Source organism: Sander lucioperca, chromosome 18 (assembly GCF_008315115.2).
Source record: "Sander lucioperca isolate FBNREF2018 chromosome 18, SLUC_FBN_1.2, whole genome shotgun sequence".
NCBI lineage: Eukaryota > Metazoa > Chordata > Actinopteri > Perciformes > Percidae > Sander > Sander lucioperca.
The window spans coordinates 28,481,525-28,499,499 of NC_050190.1; the positions used below are offsets into that span (position 1 = coordinate 28,481,525).

At 40.1% G+C, this 17,975-nt stretch overlaps 1 protein-coding gene across 1 annotated transcript; it reads right to left on the reverse strand.

Annotated features, from left to right (window-relative positions):
• Positions 1-5,909: 5,909 nt before the first annotated feature.
• On the reverse strand, positions 5,910-17,300 carry nubpl (nucleotide binding protein-like). Its single transcript, XM_031321426.2, has 11 exons — positions 17,078-17,300; positions 15,404-15,548; positions 13,257-13,291; positions 12,248-12,338; positions 11,908-11,947; positions 11,589-11,679; positions 11,168-11,261; positions 8,980-9,065; positions 7,983-8,103; positions 6,776-6,858; positions 5,910-6,093 (listed from the first exon to the last, which is right to left on the reverse strand). The coding sequence occupies exons 1-11, from the start codon at positions 17,204-17,206 to the stop codon at positions 6,031-6,033; spliced, it is 978 nt and encodes a 325-aa protein (XP_031177286.1). The 5' UTR covers positions 17,207-17,300; the 3' UTR covers positions 5,910-6,030.
• Positions 17,301-17,975: the final 675 nt, after the last annotated feature.

Below are 17,975 nucleotides of genomic sequence, written 5' to 3' on the forward strand. Positions count from 1 at the left end.
CATCCAGAAGCCTCACACAGTCAGACATCTTGTGAGCTCAGTCTGAAAAACATCAAGCGAAAATCAAACCAGGCAGTTTATATTCGGACCATGTCAGGAACACATCAAGTTCAGATGGCTGGAAAGCAAAGGCATCATCTGGGGTGTCGGACCGGAGGGGAAAGGGGATAGAGTATGCAGGGCCCTCATAAGTAGATGGCCCACAAAGATCAACATATTTTCTTTTCTTTAAGATTATTTTCTGGCCTTTTTATTTTTTTTTCTTTAATTGTTAAGAAAGCTGAGAGTGAGGACAGGGTGCAGCAAAGAGCCGAGGGTTGGAAATTGAACCCGGGCCACTGCGATAAGGACTGAGCCTTGGTACATGGGGCGCACGCACAATTGGGTGAGCTACCAGGGCATTTTCACAGGTTTGTATGATATTGCACGAAAACTAATGCACAACAATTGGTATGATACCGTATGAAAGAACGGCGACCGTCGGCTGGTCACATGACAGTTAGCAGTCTTCACAGTTCAATTTAGCAGACAATAGGTGACCGTCATGTGCAGATGACCGTTACGTTTTAGGGACCAAATCGACTAGTCAAGTGACACTGTCTGGGTATCCCACCATCAATAAATAAATAAATAAATGCTCCCCACCAAAAAAAAAGGAAACAATGTGATTGCCTCTGTGAAAAGTACAAACCCCAATTCCAATGCCATTATTGGGTTTTTTTTGTGCAAATATTCACTCATTTTGAATTTGATGCCTGCAACACATTCTAAAAAAGCTGGAACAGGGGCAACAAAAGACTGGGAAAGTTGAGGAATGCTCATAAAACACCTGTTTGGAACATTCCACAGGTGAACAGGTTAATCGGTCATGTTCGGGTATAAAAGGAGCATCCCCAAAAGGCTGAGTCGTTCACAAGCAAGGATTTTAAGGAGTTTAAGAACAGTCCAACAGTTTAAGAACGTTTCTCAACGTACAATTGCAAGGAATTTAGGGATTTCATCATCTGCAGTCCATAATATCATCAAAAGATTCAGAGAATCTGGAGAAATCTCTGCAGGTAAGCGGCAAGGCCGAAAACCAACATTGAATGCCCGTGACCTTCGATCCCTCAGGCGGCACACCAACATCATTATGTAAAGGACGTTACCACGTGGGCTCAGGGACACTTCGGAAAACCATTGTCAGTTAACAGAGTTCGTCGCTACATCTACAAGTACAAGTTAAAACTCTACCATGCAAAGCGAAAGCCATATATCAACAACACCCAGAAACGCCGCCGGCTTCTCTGGGCTCGAGCTCATCTGAGATGGACTGACGCAAAGTAGAAAAGTGTGCTGTGGTCTGACGAGTCCGCATTTCAAATTTGTTTTTGGAACTCATGGAGGTCATGTCCTCCGGGCCGAGGAGGAAAAGGACAATCCAGATTGTTATCAGAGCAAAGTTTCAAAAGCCAGCATCTGTGACTGTATGGGGGTGTTAGTGCCCATGGCATGGGTAACTTGCACATCTGTGAAGGCACCATTAATGCTGAAAGGTACGTACAGGTTTTGGAGCAACATATGCTGCCATCCAAGCAACGTCTTTTTCAGGGACGTCCCTCCTTAGTTCAGCAAGACAATGCTAAGCCACATTCCGCACGTGTTACAACAGCGTGGCTTCGTAGTAAAAGAGTGCGGGTACTAGACTGGCCTGCCTGCAGTCCAGACCTGTCTCCCATTGAAAATATGTGGCGCTAGCCTGACGTCGTCATATCATCTGATACTGCTCCATTGGGCTGTGATTATGGGGCGTGTTTTAACCAAACCAGGTAAGTAAATGCCTCTGCACTCAACTGGACAGACCTACAACCAATCAGAGCAATGTCCCATCTTCTTAGCGACCATCGGGGCCAGCTGATAAATCAAAATTTTGCCGAATCCCGTAGGAAGGACGGCAAAAACATCTTTCCGATCGACAAATGCCTTGATCGCGGTTCTCTGTTCCTCTTTTAAAATGAATGTGCTGTCGATATCTTCTATAACAGACGCTGAGACAGATGATGGAATCTACACATCTCAATTCTCCAGCGGCAGCCATCTTTGTTGTAAACAAATTCAACCCAAGCGCTCTTTGGTGACGTGGTTGATTACGTTACTGTTGATCATCTGTCCATCATCGTATAAAGCCCGCCCTGACAATTTGATTGGTCCGAACAGCTCTGGTTCGAGCATAGTTGCTCCACAACGGATCAAGTCCAGACCGAACTTCCCGACCTCAAATGTTGTGGGCGGGGCTAAGTTTGGCTGGCATCCAGGCTATTGTGGCGCATTATGAAGCGCAAAATACGACAACTGAGACCCCGGACTGTTGAGCAACTGAAGTTGTACATCAAGCAAGAATGGGAAAGAATTCTACCTACAAAGCTTTAACAATTAGTGTCCTCAGTTCCCAAATGCTTACTGAGTGTTGTTAAAAGGTGATGTAACACAGTGGTAAATCCCAGCTTTTTTGGAACGTGTTGCAGGCATCAAATTCAAAATGAGTGAATATTTTCAAAAAAACAATAAAGTTGATCAGTTTGAACATTAATTATCTTGTCTTTGTAGCGTATTCAATTGAATATAGGTTGAAAAGGATTTGCAAATTATTGTATTCTGTTTTTATTTACGTTTTACACAACGTCCCAACTTCATTGGAATTGGTGTTGGTAAAAAAAAGTCAGTTAAATCATTACATTTTAAATTTAACAAGATTAAATTCAAAAAGATAATCCCGCCTTCATAAGAAAAGAATGATACAAAGTAACCTTTAAAATGTAGAAAATACTATTACAAATAGTTATAATCAGAATAATGATGAAAAGAGAATAATGTTATGTACTAAAGAAAGAAAACAAAAGATGCAAAAACAGAAATATTGAAAACAATCTTTTGACTGGTGGTGAATCTTCCTCATAAATAAAAGTACATTTAAACATTATTCCTCAGGAGTATTTAGCCGTAAAACATGACTTAAATGATTAATCCTAAAAACTATATCAGCAGTTAAAGATGTAACATGAAAGTTTCTGTGAAGAGTGAACATGGTTCAGATCATAGGTAAGAAATGAGATATTTTATGTTTTGATGGCATTTTCTTTCAATTCAATATGCAACAAGCTCCCTCTGCTGCTTGTACGTAGAAGTGCACGGTGCTGTAAAATCCTCTAAAGTTCAACATGGATCCGACTTCTCTTCTGTCCCACAAAACTTAACTCTGTTTTTCAGAAAAATAAATCCCCGGTAACCTTTTTGCCTTCATGGACTCTTTATTGTCTATCTTGGTCAACAAAAACATTTTGGTTATCCTGTTGTAAAATGATGTGATATATAAAGGAATGAGTTAAAGCTGAATGAGGGGTGGGAAACGTCACAAGCTTCGGCTTCATCCTGCTCCTTTTCGTATTATATCGTATAATATTGAAAATATGTGTAATAGTATTTTTAATATTATTTGTAACACTGTATAGATATTGTTCTTTTTCCTTTGGTGTGTTGCTACGCACTTTTGTATTTTTATAAACACTTATATACACTATATACAGTATATATATATATTATTTTTGTTCGAAATAAAGAATAAAATGATAAATGAAAATGAAAGCTAAAGCAGAGATCTTCAACAGGGGGTCAGGGGCCCTAGGGGGTCCTCAGAGTCCCTGCAGGGGGGCCTTCAAATTATTTTTATATTAAGTTTTTTCAAAAATGAAAATGTCTTACCATGAATCCAACATATTAGCAAATATAATGATGATAGGCTTACTGGCCTATATGTAGTGCAGTCCCTAAGATAGCCACACAGATTTACTGTGCCACATTTATGTGTAACATTAAAAGATCATGCTAACAATTACTATTTTAATAGCTTAGTATTGTATGCAAAAAAGTATAAAGGCTTTAGGCTGCCCACACGTTATCGTAGGCCCAGTTTAATATGCAACCTCATTTTATACAATATATGTAGTATGGGCTCCCTGCTCCGTCTCTCTATGAGTTTAGGGGTCCTTGGCTTAAAAAAGACCCCTGCAATTAAAGAGATTTTCTTCACATATTATTTTTCATTCACAAATTGTCAGACTATTTCCTAATCCAAACATGACATCTTTCCCGTGCTTCGTTTGTATGACACAAACCAAAACTATTTATACACATAAACATATTTATCTATATAAATGATATGTTTGACATGCATTTAATTTTTGTGTCGTACAAAACAAGCATGGATACGTACACGTCACGGAGACTTTGAAGTTTATTTGAATCATCCGAGAAATCAATAAACATCGGGAACAAATCCCTAGTCTGAGAAAATATATACATATTTAAATTCAAAACGATCTACATGCATGACATAGTGATGGGTGTGAAGAGCCAACGTCTGTGATGCTGTCGTTTTATCAGCTTCAGTTTTCCTGCACCGTTTAATTAGAAGAACACATAACTAGAACCGTTATGTGACCGCAGTCTCATTTATTGTAAATAAGCGTGTATATTATGAAAGAGAGAGTTAGATATTAAGTTGATAAAAGCACCAAAAGAGAGATATTCGATATAAATTGATCAAATGAATAGGGTTGGGCATCGTTTGAATTTTAACAATTCCGATTCTTTCTTTCGATTCCGGTTCTTATCGATTCCTGATTCTGATTCTTTGAGGGGTGGAGTTGAAACGGGTCACATGCCTATTTTCATAAATAAGAGGAAAGTTGTATTTTGATTCAATGGTGGTTTGCAGTTTTACAGCTTTTTCAATGTAAAATAAAGCCCCACTAGAGCGCTGCTTACTGTGCTCCATGGCTGCAACACAACAAACGCCTGGCTGCTATGGAAACCAAAACCTGCGCATATTAAATTGGGAAGCGATGATCAGATTTGAAACCAAATCCTCCATTCCAATAAAGAAACGATTCTACTGGAATCGTAATTTTTGAACCGGTTCTCGATGCCCAATCCTTCAAATTAATCCCAACTTGTGTCTAGATTTAGTGAAACTATCTTGGATTACTGATCCAAACTGAGCATTCAATATCTCAAACCAGATTGCAGCAATATGAAGTTATTGTCCTGTCGTCTTATCTGTTTTTTCTTGATTTTATTGGCATTTATTAATACTGCATTGGAACTCTGGGTAATGAAGTTTAAATATATTAAACAGTTACCCGCAATTTCCACCAACTGTGGCTCCGCTGCGTGTCGGCTCCGTGCTCCGCCGTCCTTCAACACCCACCAGGTCCGGATTTGTTGCGGTACGGCTGCGGCCAGGGCTGGCAGCTGACCCACGAGATCTCGCGAATTCACCTATGATCGCGCGATATAACAGGATGTAGTTTCTATAAACAGAACCACAAACTTGACTTCAGGCTTGTCTCCGCCCATTATAACGTTTTCAAGGTGTAGTGCAGGGAAATATGATCCGCCGTGAGCACGGTGGATTTTATTTTGAAAATTAACCGGAAGTTTTATTTTGTTTCTGTGCTCGACTTCCTGTCCCGCACTATCTGCCGTGTGCTGAATTGCTGCGGAGCTCTCCGGCGTCCGGCAACAATAGAAGCTCTGGTATCTGCTCCGGAGGGCTGGGACCGCCGGAGCTGGGACGGAGTCGGGACGCAGACGTTCTGCAGTCAGTGGAAATACACACACTGACTTTAATGGAAACCTAATGACTCCTATAGACGTTCCGGAGCGGATCCACAGACGTTCTGCAGTTGGTGGAAATTGGGGGTTACCTCTCGCTGCCATTCGGGAACGCCAAAATTAAAAATTAAGAGTTTAAATATTAAAATAATGTTGCGTTCACAAAATCATTCATTTAATTAAATATGATCACACAGCTAAATGGAGATCACATGTATCCAGTAATACTGCAGTACTAATACACAGTACACAAAAGTGCTTTAGATTTAACTTATGGTGCGTTCGACAGCAAAGATGTTTGTGCGTTTCTGTTTGTGTGAGTTTCGTGCGTTGTTTGTGTCATGGAGTGTCGTCGTGCGCGCTCCCAGTTTACATCAATCAAGTGTTGAGTTCCTCGAGTCTCTGGACCACAGCAGACGCCACCTTCCTGTACGCCTCCGCCTGGAGAGGAAACACACACACACACACACACACACAAAGCAAATAAAAATACACCTCAAAGCATCGTGAAGTGCAGCACGTGAGCACAAGAAATTTAACTTGTGAGCATGAGATACTTTCTGGTGCGCACGAAAAACTTTTCTCGTGACCAGTGAAAGTATCCCGTGCCGAGGAGGAGGTATTCATCTTCCTGGAAACGCAACAAAATGTACCGCATAGTGTCATTAACAAACGTAGCAATGAGAAGGTGACTGTTGACCGATTTCATGCTGTGTATGTGAGATATTAACTTCAGCCGCATAACGTTAGCAGTACTTCCTTAGCATAATTTTGCTAGCCTTAGGCCGGCCACACACTGGCTGCATGGCGTGAGTGTGTAAGCTTCGTGGCGTGTCCGTTTTTATTTCGGCTCCCATGGTAACAGGTTAGAGCTTACACAGTGCCTGCGTGATACGCACGTCACGTGCGAGGGTCTGGCAAAGCGAGACTAGCCTTAGATTGGTTTCTCGTGAGCGTGAGATTCTTTCGCGTGCTCACGAGAAAAGTTTCTTGTGCTCACCAGAAAAAAGAAAATAAATCCCCCATGTCCCTTTAGGGGCTCCGTAGCAATGCAGCTATCAAGAGCAGAATTAGAATAGAACAGAATATAATAACATTTAATAAAATACAACAGAATAGAGACCTCTGGGCTGTCGGGAGAAGAGACGACCACTGGTTTCCCTCTGTCTGACATCTCTCTGATGTTTAGATGAAGAGGAACGTCACCTGGAGATTAAACAGGATATAAAAGGTGAAATCCGTCAAAATCATCAGAAACAACCAGCTGCAGTTCATTCTGCAAAGAGAAACAGGATTTTGAGAACAAGATTTTTATTTTTTTTTCTGAAAATAATGGATAAAATGCATGAAATGTATAAAAAAAGTTAGATTTATAGAGACAAGATGACACAGACGGTGCTAACTTTTCAGTGTAGACTGATTTTGTAAAGCAGGCAATTTAATAGCAATTTCTTTTTATATTTTTGGATGAACTTGGAGGGATTAAAATCTTCATAACATAACTGACTCTGCCCTGTTTGGCTCTACGTAAAGACAGATAAAGACTTAGTAGCGAAGAGGACATCGTCACTTAAAGGACATTTTGAAATAAAAACTGACGGAATAATTAAATAAAAATAACCTTGTCTGCGACAAACTTTGTTAAAAACTCTTTTTTTCTTCTGAAGGGGGTAGATTTGCAGGTGTACGTCTTTAAAAATCAAATAACATCAACAAAAGTCTCCGGAAAAACATCCATCTTGGTATAAATCATTCTACCATAGTCAACCCTTTTAACAGTAACAGTTAAAACACACGGGCGGTGTAAGCGCCGCGTATAGCCCGCGAAGCGTAGATACGTGCCTGATCGCTTGCCTGGCCATTCATACCGGAAGTCACAAAGCGATCCTTCTCTTCTTGGCTCTCTCTCTTTCTCTTTCTCTCTCTTAACTGGGGGGATGAGGGGGTTACAACCGCCCCAACAACACAGGAGAATAATATTTTCCTTTACATAACTAAAGACATTTGCACCATAACTTGATAAAGAAAAGGCCCAACTTGTTGCAGAAAAATTCACCACAATGCAGGAAATGAGGTGTTTGATGCTCAAAACTTCCTGGTGGGGGGGGAGAACCCCCATTTAGAATTTGTTCAATAGTGAAATAAAGGGCCTCTAGAGATCGGTGTGGAATCTCAAGGACGAAACGCCCCGGGGTTCGGTTAAAATGGACCAAACTGCTCAGGTGTGAAAGCAAACCGTAGAAGTTTGTACACATAGCTGGTGCAACAGCCTGCTGTCTTTACTTTTATATGAGCAGCTGAAGCACTTGCTGGTCCTCACACACACGTACCTAATAATTTGACTCCCAGTGTGTCCGCGAGCTGTCGGGCCCCGTCAGAGCCGAAGATGTGAGTCTGGTGGTTACAGTTGGGACACTGGAAGACGCTCATGTTCTGCACCAGGCCGAGAACCTGCAGGAAACGTCAAACACAACACGATGACCCTGCCGTAGCTTCAACCCTCATTCTGTAGAAACATCAAACACACACGCACACGCGCACACACACGCACGCACGCACGCACACACACACACACACACACACACACACACACACACACACACACACACACTATAACAATGTATGACTGCATGAGAAGTTCAGCTTCTACATGGTGAAATTCCTACAAGCGGCCACTTGATGTCAGTGTTGTCTGAGGATTACAAAAATGCACAAGTCTCTGAAATTGCCTACACACACACACACACACACACACAGTGCGTTTCACTCTCTTTATGGGGACCCGTCATTGATATAATGCATTCCCTCACAACTAAATGCCTAACCCTAACCCTTACCCTCACCCTAACCATAACCTAATTCTAACCCTAATCCTAAAACCAAGTCTTAACCCTCAAATAGTTATTTAAAGCATTTTGGCCCCACAAAGCTGTCCGGACCCCACAAGTATACTGTATTCCCGGTTTCTGGACCCCACAAATATAGTTAAACAAGAACAAACACACACAAACAGGTTTGTGGCCCTATCTTTGTGGGGACCCGTCATTGACATAATGCATTCCCTAGCCCCTTACCCTAACCTTAACCATCACAACTAAATGCCTAACCTTAACCCTTACCCTCACCCTAACCATAACCTAATTCTAACCCTAATCCTAAAACCAAGTCTTAACCCTCAAACAGCCCTTTAAACTCGTGAGGTCCAGCATTTTGGCCCCACAAAGCTGTCGGGACCCCACAAGTATACTGGACTCCCGGTTTTTGGACCCCACAAATATAGTTAAACAAGCACACACACACACACACACACACACACACACTCTTTACCGGCACGTTAACTTTCTTGAACATCTCGGCTCCTCGGCGGGCGTCCAGCAGGGCGATATCCTGCGGCGTGGACACGATGACCGCGCCTGCACGACAAAACAAAACACAGACACGCCTTTATTTAACGCTGAGCAGTTTGAACTTCTTCTGTCGGTGAATGGAAACAAAAAACTCCTTCAAATTAAAACTCACTTTTGCCTAAAGGCTTTTTCTTAACGGATATTTTTTGTTGTTGTAATAAATACAAAAATTACAAAAAAATGTGTGTAGCCCTTCTCACTATTGGTCATGCTAACTACACATAAAACTACGCTCGCCGCTTCCCTCGGAGAGATTCCAGAAACGCAACTCCAGCTGAGCTAAACCTTCACAAAGACAAACACTAGAGCCCGACCGATAAAGGATTTTTAAGACCGATATCAATACAAATATATATATATATATTTTTAAATCCAGAAACGCGTAACAAAACATAAACAGATTTCCCTAACATTAGTTTTGTAGTTATTTATGAGTCCTCACTAAAATAATATGAGAAGTTTGTTTTATTGTCACAACAGAACATCAAAATATATTAAAGTTCTGATAAATAAAATGTATAAAAATACAAACTTAAGATATGAAACTTAAAGTCCTCTGAACAAAAACACAATAACAACAAAAAAATGAAAGAGTTGCCAACATGGACGTTGTAGACCGTCCTCTGGTGGACAAATTACACAACGCCAACACTCAGAACATGGTTGAAGGGGGTTTCGTCCGTTTTTATTTTATTTTTTAAATATTCATATTTATTATTATTATATTTATTGGCCATCATAAATGCCGATACCGATAGTTTGGAAATTGCCTAATATCAGCCGATAATATCGGCCCGCCGATATATTGTACTAATGTCTCGTTGATTTTCTGTCTGTGTAGTTTAACCTGCACTAAAATCTTGCTGCTTCTTGCTGCTCTGGTCTAAAATCATATGCCGAAGGACTATAGTTGAAAATTAGCCGGCTGGCTAACACTGGCACATTTACAGAAATGTTGATTAATGTGTGTTGTCCTTTATAAATAAATAAATACAAAAAAAAAATAAAAAAAAATAAAAAATATCGGTCGGGCTCTAACAAACACTTTACAGAAATCATTTCAGTTTCTCTCCGAGTTCCTGAATAGCTGAATAGCGATCTACTTGCCAGACTTGCTTTCTTGAATCACTAACTACTAATGTAGCTGAGCGTAAATTCTGTCAGGGAGACTTCAATTACGTTGTCTCTCTTCTCTTTAACTGATCAGATCGTAGGTGGGTGTTACGTTTCTGTATACCAATCGGAATCGGGCACGTACGTTCAAGCCAATCACAGCATGACTATCATGTTTTAAATCTGTTCTCTCTCTCCTGCTTATGTCAGTTGTATTTTCAGACGAGAGTGCGACCCGCCTCCTCCCCTTCTACCTCCAGCCATATTCGGCACGGTGTTCTCAGTCTTCTCCCGGCTGACGGCTCGTTTTGCCTATACGGATTTTTCTCACCACACCAGTGTCTAGATTCCATTGGGGGATACGTTTTGGTTTTCCTAAACCTTAGAATTGTATATATACCCCGTATACAATGGAGTCTAATCTCCAAAGTTATGTTTGTAATTACTTTGTGATATCTTACTAATAAATGTTTGCATATCTGCAACGGAGTCTCTCCTGATTGAAATCAACTAATCACTATGGAGGTAGTGAGTTATTACGACTCATATTTAGAATAAGTAAATTGTAAAACACGTGTGATTATGCCTGTTACCATTATAACGTAATTGTCTAATCGCAATATTTTTAAGGTAATTGCCGTTTCTTTGTTTAACCATAATTAACTGCTTACATTAAGGACCTAAGGTATGGCAGTTGATGGTTTTGTCAATTTTATGTTTATTTAAAACAACAACAATGTCTTTATGACAATAAAGTGGGGTGTTATACTTCATAGTTTGTGTGCTATTACTATATCTGGCTCACATGACAGTGATACTGATCCAAAAGACGTATCCTGGAACTTTATTTAAAACTTTATTTTGTTTGGAAAAGTAATACTGTAAATAAATAAACATTTTTTAAATTTGAAAGACACAACTTTATTGTTAATCGCAATTATTTCCGGGACAATTCATTGCACAGCAACATTTGGAGTTGTTAATGTGTGACTGACCTGCGACTGGGATGTTCTGGGAGATTGACAGTTGGACGTCTCCTGTACCAGGAGGCATGTCGACTACCAGGTAGTCCAGAGACCCCCAGTCCACCTATAAGAACACACACACACACACACACACACACACACACACACACACTATAATAATGACTATAACAATGTATGACTGCATGGGAAGTTCAGCTTCTACATGGTGAAATTCCTACAAGCGGCCACTTGATGTCAGTGTTGTCTGAGGATTACAAAAATGCACAAGTCTCTGAAATTGCCTACACACACACACACACACACACACACACACACACACACACACACACACACACACACACACACACACACACACACACTTTATTACATCTAATAGACGTTATTCCTGTTTTGTTGCCCAATCTCGGCTGGATAGTTAAAGCGTTCTCACCTGTCTGAGCAGTTTCTCTATTGCTGACATCACCATCAGCCCCCTCCACACGATTGGAGCCACATCGTCCACCAGGAACCCCATCGACATGCTGAGAGTGAGTGGGGATTCAGAGCCGGTCAATTCATTTTCAATTCAATTCAATTTTATGGATAGTACCAAATCATAACCAGAGTTATCTCAAGACTTTTTACAGATAGAGTAGGTCTAGACCACACTCTATAATCTACAAAGACCCAACAATTCCAGTAATCCCCCAAAGCGCGAGCATTTAGTGCAGGGATCTTGATGACATAATGCTTTGACTGGAGGGACTCACCAAGGAACGCCGTAGTTAATTAGAGGGATCATCAGATTGTCTGGAGAGAAAGATTTAAAAAAGTTGAAGTAAGTTTACAGTTACAGAAATCTCAAACTGATGTCGTAATGTCTGTACAGTTATGTGTCCTTCCTTTATGTCCTAAGATGCTTTGTTGATCTTATGTTTATGTTTTTATGTTGATTTTAAAATGTCTTTTCTGTTACATGTTTGTGTTGTAAAGCAACAGATTGTAGATTGTAGCAATATGCCCAAGACTAATTTCAAAGTGTATTGTATTCTATATATCAATATTGATATATAATATAGAACCACTATAGTAATAAACTATGTGCTGTACCGTCATTGAGCTCCGGGTTTCCCTTCAGGTTCATCAGTTTTGGAATCGACGGACCGTAAACGTCAGCATCCAACAGACCGACTGACTTGAGCTGAGAGAGAAACAAAGAGAGGAGAAACGACTCTTTAACTGAACACTATCTATCTCTTGGCCTGGATCCCAATATTCAAATATTCGTTCGATAGGTAGGTATTCGATTTTCATTTCTGGGATTTGAATTATTCGTTTGTTGTTTTTTAAAAGTGCATGCAAGTTGCGGTTGAGTTACTAGAAAGCAGACAAAAGTGCGTAGAGGTCGGTATGGTTATTCTGTGTCAGCCTGGTGTCGTTGTCAGGGAATTTGATAAAGGTAAATTTAGTATGAACGTTCATAAAGCTAATGCTCTAATGAGGCGCTGGCTGGCAGAGCATTCATTCACAAACACTGCGTCGGTCCTCACTAGGGTTGGCTTCCTACACAACCGGTAGGAATCGGACTGGATTAGAACGCAAATTTTGGTTCCTCATTTCGGTTCCACTTAATGTGTCGACTGAAATATTTTCCCTCTGTCACTCCGAAACGGACGTAAAAATATCACCCTCTCTCTATAGTCTACCGTTAGCTAGCTACCGTAAATGTAGGCTACTTTTAAAATGCCATATTTTCCCCCTGGACTCACCAAAACGGACGTAAAACCATATTAACCATTCACTGCACGTGATCGCTAGTAAACATATTACACTTGCTCTGCTAGTCTATCGTTAGCTAGCTAGCTTTTAGTGCATTTAAAATGCCTACAATTATACAAAGTATTGAAGCTTTGAAGCTTAAGAAATGGTTTTCGGTACAGCCCTAACTATCTCCTACACTTTGTATCACCATCTCACCATAAAATCAGCCTGATGGGGGATATCATTTCTGTATAAATCTCTAAGACCTGAAAGGATAATAAATTATTGGCTAAAATGTAAAACACGTTGTAAAGCGAAAACAAAAAGGTGATATGATATAAGAGAGATGACTTCTTACCGGATCGTTGGCCAATATTCCAAGAGCTAAATTCACTGCAGAGACAGAAAAACAGGCGTTAAACATGTCCGACTGAAAAATCAAAGACAAGCGGCTGGTTGAAATGTATTTTTTAACATTTATTCTGCAGACTTGTGCCTCCAGATGCACAACACTGAGCATCAGCGCTGCACTGCCAGCCGGGAGCGTGCCTATGTTCCCACAGCCCAATGGTCCCACAGCCCTATGTGGGCGGTGGGAACATAGGGCTGTGGGAACATAGGGCTGACCCCTGCCACCAACGCTTGAAGACTGGCTTTTACTTCTTGTTCAACGAGCTCCGTCTGAACCTGGAAAAAAACTGCTTTTAACTTTAGTTCACCTGACTCCTGGAACAGATTACAGCACTTCCTTAAAATCAACTCACTTGTGCTTTTTGGACAATTCAGAAATCTGGTTTTAAACCTGCCAACTTCTACTTGTACTCCCTTTATATAATTGTACTTTATTTTGCATCCTTATTGTCCTAATTTATTTATCAAATAATTTTTCCACATTCTTATAATGACAGGGTTTTCCCCGCCAATATAAGGTTTAGGTGCAGCACCCAAGCCGTTTTGGGCAGCACCTAAGTCGAATAAATGTTACTAAAAGACTTTTCTCAGATATGACTGTAGATTAACTTCTTTAGCAAGTTCAATCTTTAAGCTTTCGGAGTGTTTTATTTATGTATTATCTCTTCTAGCTTTTCCAAAAGTTTTGGACACAGACATGGTTCATAAAACGGTCCAAAATGATGTAAAAAAAAAAGAGACGCCAGACTACCACGAAAGGCACACAGACCGACTACAAAGAGACACCAGATGACCTCAAAGGAAAACAGAAATGATCAAAAAGAGACACAACACGACTACAAAGAGACAGAAAAACCTACAAAGAGACAAAATCCCAAACAATGGATGGCGTCACTTCTTTTGTCTTTGTAATTTGTGTCCGCCCCGCAATGATTTCGAGTATAAATAAAAGGTTGAATGAATGAATGAAGATTAGTCTGTCCAAAACATCCATTACCATCCATTTCTTTCTTTCTTTGAAATTATTTTCGAACATGTGAAAGAAAAACAGAAAATCTGATCATACAGAAAATATTAATATAGATAACATAGATACATCATAACTATAAATAACACAATGTTATATAGATAAAAAATCTATCTATCTATCTATCTATCTAACAAAACACTTTTTTTGTTGTTAAGATTTATAAAAAGGAGTGGGAAGAAGTATACACTTATTTAATCCCACCCCTTCTCCATAAAACATTGTTAATGTTAATGTTGTCATATTATGCTAAAAAAAAAAACAGATTTTTGTTGTACTGCACATTGCTGCAGCTCCTCTTTTCACCCTGTGTGTTGAGCTCTCTGTTTTAGCTACAGAGTGAGACAGCTCACTTCTGTTCCATCTTTGTTGGGAGTCACACATGCTCAGTAGCTAGGTAAGGACTACTAGCCAGTCAGAAGCAGAGTATGAGGGCGTGTCCTGACAGTACCTAGGTAAGGACTACTAGCCAGTCAGAAGCAGAGTATGAGGGCGTGTCCTGACAGTAGCTAGGTAAGGACTACTAGCCAGTCAGAAGCAGAGTATGAGGGTGTGCCCTGACAGTACCTAGGTAAGGACTACTAGCCAGTCAGAAGCAGAGTATGAGGGTGTGCCCTGACAGTACCTAGGTAAGGACTACTAGCCAGTCAGAAGCAGAGTATGAGGGCGTGCCCTGACAGTAGCTAGGTAAGGACTACTAGCCAGTCAGAAGCAGAGTATGAGGGCGTGCCATGCTAGCAGCTAGGTGAGCATTATAACGTGTGTTCCAAAGTGACCACGTTTGTCTCTGAAGTAAAGGCTGGACTACAATAGAGCTGTTTGGAGCAGTTTGTGAACAGTGTTTTCTGTTGGAGATGGTAAGTCCCTTTGGGGTGGACTTTGGGCTTTTTCACTTTGTAAACCTATAACATGCACAAAAAAAAAAGATATATAACACAATAAAGGAAAGGGAAAAAGCCAAAAAGCATAATATGAGCACTTTAAGTTTTGGATGTACAGTATTTGCTCTGAAGGGGTAAAGATGCTGGAGGAGTTGTCCATTTGCCAGCAGGAAGTTCATGCTGTACCTGCCGTGGTGGACTTGCCCACTCCGCCTTTCCCTGAAGCAACAACGATGACCTGTTTGACCCCCGTGATGGGCTTCTGTCTGGGAAGACCTTTGGCCATCTGCTGCTTCTGCCTCTCCTGTAACGCCTTACTGTCCATCGACCTCTGGGAGAAACAGAAACACAACGGGGACCAGATCAGTGTTTCCTCTATGCTGATTTTGTAGTGGCGGCCCGCCATGGCAAAATTTCTGTCGCTATAGTATCAGAAATAGGGCAGCACACAATGTAGTCGCGGTTGCTGTATAACCTTAAAATGTCTATTGTCAAATGCTGCCTGATGGATCACATTAATGCTGAATTTACCAGTAGTCCAAAACATTTCAGAAAAACAACCAAACATATATTGTACTAGTACTGTGTTTTTGCAGCTGAGAATGGCAACGTTAAATTGACAGAATTTAATGGTTAATGGAGTTTGGTAAGACATTTTGAAAGACATTTTTTTTGTCCAATTAGAGATGATCTGGCTTTTGGGCCAATCGCAACCGTCTAAAACGGTAAGACACTTTGTAAATGTATACTCTTCAAGGGTTAAAATATCTGATACCACTTTCTTCTGTAACTGGGTTCAACAGTAAGGGTTGCCCGATGGCCCGGGGCAAGTAAAACGCCTCGTTGGGCCAGTAACTGCAACAACCGTCTTGCCTGTTCAGGCATCATCGTATCATAATCATTTGATTTGAATGTGCCGTTGCCCAATCAAACATTGAGTTGCTGCTGGATGCTTTTGACGTTCTTTTAACATTTATTTGTACAGTTTTGATGCTTTCAACATTTTACTTTTTGTTTTTACCTTTTTTTATGTTTTTGTTTACATATTTGACGCTTTATATGACGTTTTTTGTGAACACTGTTAACCCTTTTGCAAGGCACTATATCCGTGTCACATTCTCATTAGGGGCTGAGCCCCCCCTAAAGGTCTGATCCTAGAATCGCCCCTGCCAACAACTATTAACAACTATTTACAATTAAAGACTTCATGGACTTCTGTATTTATGAATGCAGACTCCATGGCTTATTAAGAGCCTTTTATTTATTAATGGTTGCCCAACATGGCTTATAACGGTTCTACAAAGCATAAATGAAATGTTTTATTAACCATTTAATAAGTAAGTGGTGACAATGTAACTGTTTCTAGTAACCTACTACTAGTATTGCTGCAGCTGCGGTAACATTATTTTGGTATTAAAAAATAACAATAAAATTAGGCTAATAGTTCATTGAAACCCTATGAGACCGAGTTATAAAACAAGTTGCTGATCAGTAACAGTGTTTGAGCCATTTGTGTGTATTATCACTATAGGTAAAGTCCGGACGTATACAAATTGAGCACTTCCGGTTGTGAGGTTCAAAATAATATTTTTAGCATTTGAAGAAATTTAAAGCGAAAGTAAATACTACATTGCATGTGTGATGAAAAACATGTAATACATAAAAAAAATACAATATGTGGCATTCAGTTATATTTTCGATGTGCATTTTCTTTCTATTTTTATAATTTTGTTTAATTGCCACCACTTTTATTTTGAAAGCTTCCGGTCTTCTTCTCGCTTTCTTTCTAGCTTGACGTTAGCATTAAGCTGTTAGCTAGCTTAACGTCAACTGAAACTCACGGACAGACAGTAATCTTACCTGGCAGCGAATGAACTGCACACAACACGCAGGTCCCGGTTTTATTTCTGTCCCCGTTCGTATAACGGAGACTTTATTTCCGGATATTCTCAGTAAATGAGACAGTCTGCTGTATGTGAACAGGGCCATGTTTAGCTCTTAGCATCAATATGCTCCTCCTCGGGTCGTTAGCTTGGTGCGCATCAAGGCTGCGCAAAGTACGCATGCGTGTGTTTTGCTTTTGTTTTCTTTCCTTCTCTAAATAGTTGTTATTTTTTATTTTATATTTTTTTATAACTTTAATTACTGTTGTCTTTTTACTGTTTTATAATACGACATTGACTTAGGCTACTTTCTGTACAGTTATTAATACATGTTCAAACAATCTGTTTGGGAATGGAATAATCATTTCAATTAAAAAAATCATATGGATCTTTAAATTTTATCACTTTTACTGGGTAAATAATGCTGCGTTCCAGGCAACCCGTAACTCGTGTTTTCACAACCTTCTTCCTGTGAAAGTGCCCTGGAACGGCAGTCAAACCCGTAACTTACTACTTACTACTTTTCAAAAGTAGTGTTTGCTTGTTACTCGTTACTTCTTAAAAAAGTAATCCGTTACTTTACTTAGTTACCCCCTATGGAAAGTAAGTTTTTACTTTACTCGTTACTTTTATGTTACTTTTAAAAGCAGGGGTCTTTGGCAGAGACTGAAGTTAATTATACAAAAACTATCTTTGACCATAAAGCCAATCTCTGGTTTATCAGTGAAGTGTCTGAATTCCACTGCAGGCTGGATTCTCTCCTCACAGAGTGACGGCTGACTCATTATGAACGAGTCCAGCGCGGGTTGAATGCACATCAGCAGGTCATCGACGTTACACGGTGTTAGTGTATACTATGTAATGTCTGTATCGAC